This window comes from Octopus bimaculoides, chromosome 26 (assembly GCF_001194135.2).
Source record: "Octopus bimaculoides isolate UCB-OBI-ISO-001 chromosome 26, ASM119413v2, whole genome shotgun sequence".
Lineage (NCBI taxonomy): Eukaryota > Metazoa > Mollusca > Cephalopoda > Octopoda > Octopodidae > Octopus > Octopus bimaculoides.
Genome location: NC_069006.1, coordinates 11372525 through 11374174, shown reverse-complemented (window position 1 = coordinate 11374174; position 1650 = coordinate 11372525). Strand labels below are relative to the sequence as shown.

Sequence of the window (1650 nt, the reverse complement as noted above, 5' to 3'; positions counted from 1 at the left end):
ATATATATATATATATATATATACACATATATATATGCTAACACACACACACACACATATATATATATATATACACCTCTCTCTCTCTCTCTCTCTATATATATATATATATATATATATATACACACACATGTAAAGGTGTGTGGCCTAGTGAGTAGGCTGTTGCACTCACTGTCTCTAGATTGTGGGATCAATTCTCAGACCAGGCAGTGTGCTGTGTTTTTGAGCAAAACACGTCATTTCACATGGTTCCTGTCATCACTTTCAATCTGGGGGGGAAATGTTGGTTTGCTTGCCTTGGCAGCAAGGGTGGCGTCATTTGAAAGCTAAAACTATGCAAAAGCACATTGTGACCAGCGATGTGTAACAACATCTGATAGTCTGGTTGGTCATGTGATCACATCATGTATATACTTAAATATATATACACACACACAAACACATACATTACAGAGCAAGAGAGAGGTATATCTGTCAATGTCAATCTATCCGTCTATAAATATATATTCCTGCTGGTACACATTTACATCTGAGGAAAGAGGAAAACGAGAAAGAAACAACGGGAGAGAGAGAGAGAGAGAGAGAGAGAGAGAGAGAGAGAGAGAGAGAGAGAGAGAGAGAGAGAGAGCGAGTGGAAGAGAGATGTGTGTGAGTGTACTTACCATCTGTTTCATATTCCAGGTCTATACCAGTGCCAGGTGTGACAGCTTCTGTGGGAACCTGCTGCTGTGGGTTCTGGGCTAGAGAGAGATAGAGAGAGAAAGACAACAGGTGAGATACTGGTGCATGATAGAGGAGGAAGAGGAGGAGTACTTACACAGAGATGGAGGAAGGGGAGGCTGAGACAACAGCACAGAGTGAGGCCTTGGACTATATATTGTCTAATGCTGGCTTCTTAACCTTTTAGCATTGAGATTATTGTCAAATGTAATCCTTATTCATTCACATTGTTTCCAATTAATCAGGCATTATCTCATAAGCTTTGAGATTTCAATGATGAGATTGTTTTATTTTTAAAATGACATTGTAGGGTAGGTGCAAGAGGTTGGATCTGGCCAGTTTGAACATAAAACCAGTAGGGTTTTTGGGCCTGGTGTAGCCAGTTTAAATGCTAAAGAGTTAAGACAGTAGGGTATGATTTGAGAGAGAGAGAGATCTGATTACTGTTTCTAGCATGTTGAGTACCTGGGTAAGTACTCTCTCACTGGTTGACTTGATCATGGATAACCACCAATACCACTATCTAACATCCACGTTTCCATGCTTGCATGAGCCAGATGGAAATTGTTGAGGCAAATTTTCTACGGCTGGATGCCCTTCCTGCTGCCAATTCTCTCCTCTTTTCCAAGCAAGGTAATATTACCCCTTGGCCAAGGTGGTGACCTGGCAGAATCTACAGAGGCCAACTTTGCCTTTCATCCTTTCAGGGTCGACAAATTAAGTACCAGTTGCGTACTGGAGTCAATTTGATCGACTGTCCCCCACCCACCCACCTACCACCACCACTCCACTCTGAAATTTCAGGCTTTGTGCTTATAACAAAAAGGAATATTACTCTTTGGCCAGAAATGTTTTATCATTTATATGATGATGATGATGATGATGCTCATTCAAAATCATCATGTTATGTCTAGACAAGAGTACACACAA

The 1650-nt window shown here is 40.8% G+C and overlaps 1 protein-coding gene across 3 annotated transcripts in view; it reads right to left on the bottom strand.

Annotated features, from left to right (window-relative positions):
• LOC106882355 (cleavage stimulation factor subunit 1) overlaps nucleotides 1-1650 on the bottom strand; it is a 59503-nt gene that overhangs the window by 29602 nt on the left and 28251 nt on the right. For all 3 annotated transcript variants that reach the window (XM_014933009.2, XM_052977016.1, XM_014933008.2), the window contains one exon: nucleotides 663-740. In XM_014933009.2, coding sequence (XP_014788495.1) covers nucleotides 663-740 — 78 coding nt within the window. The remainder of the gene's footprint in view (nucleotides 1-662; nucleotides 741-1650) is intronic.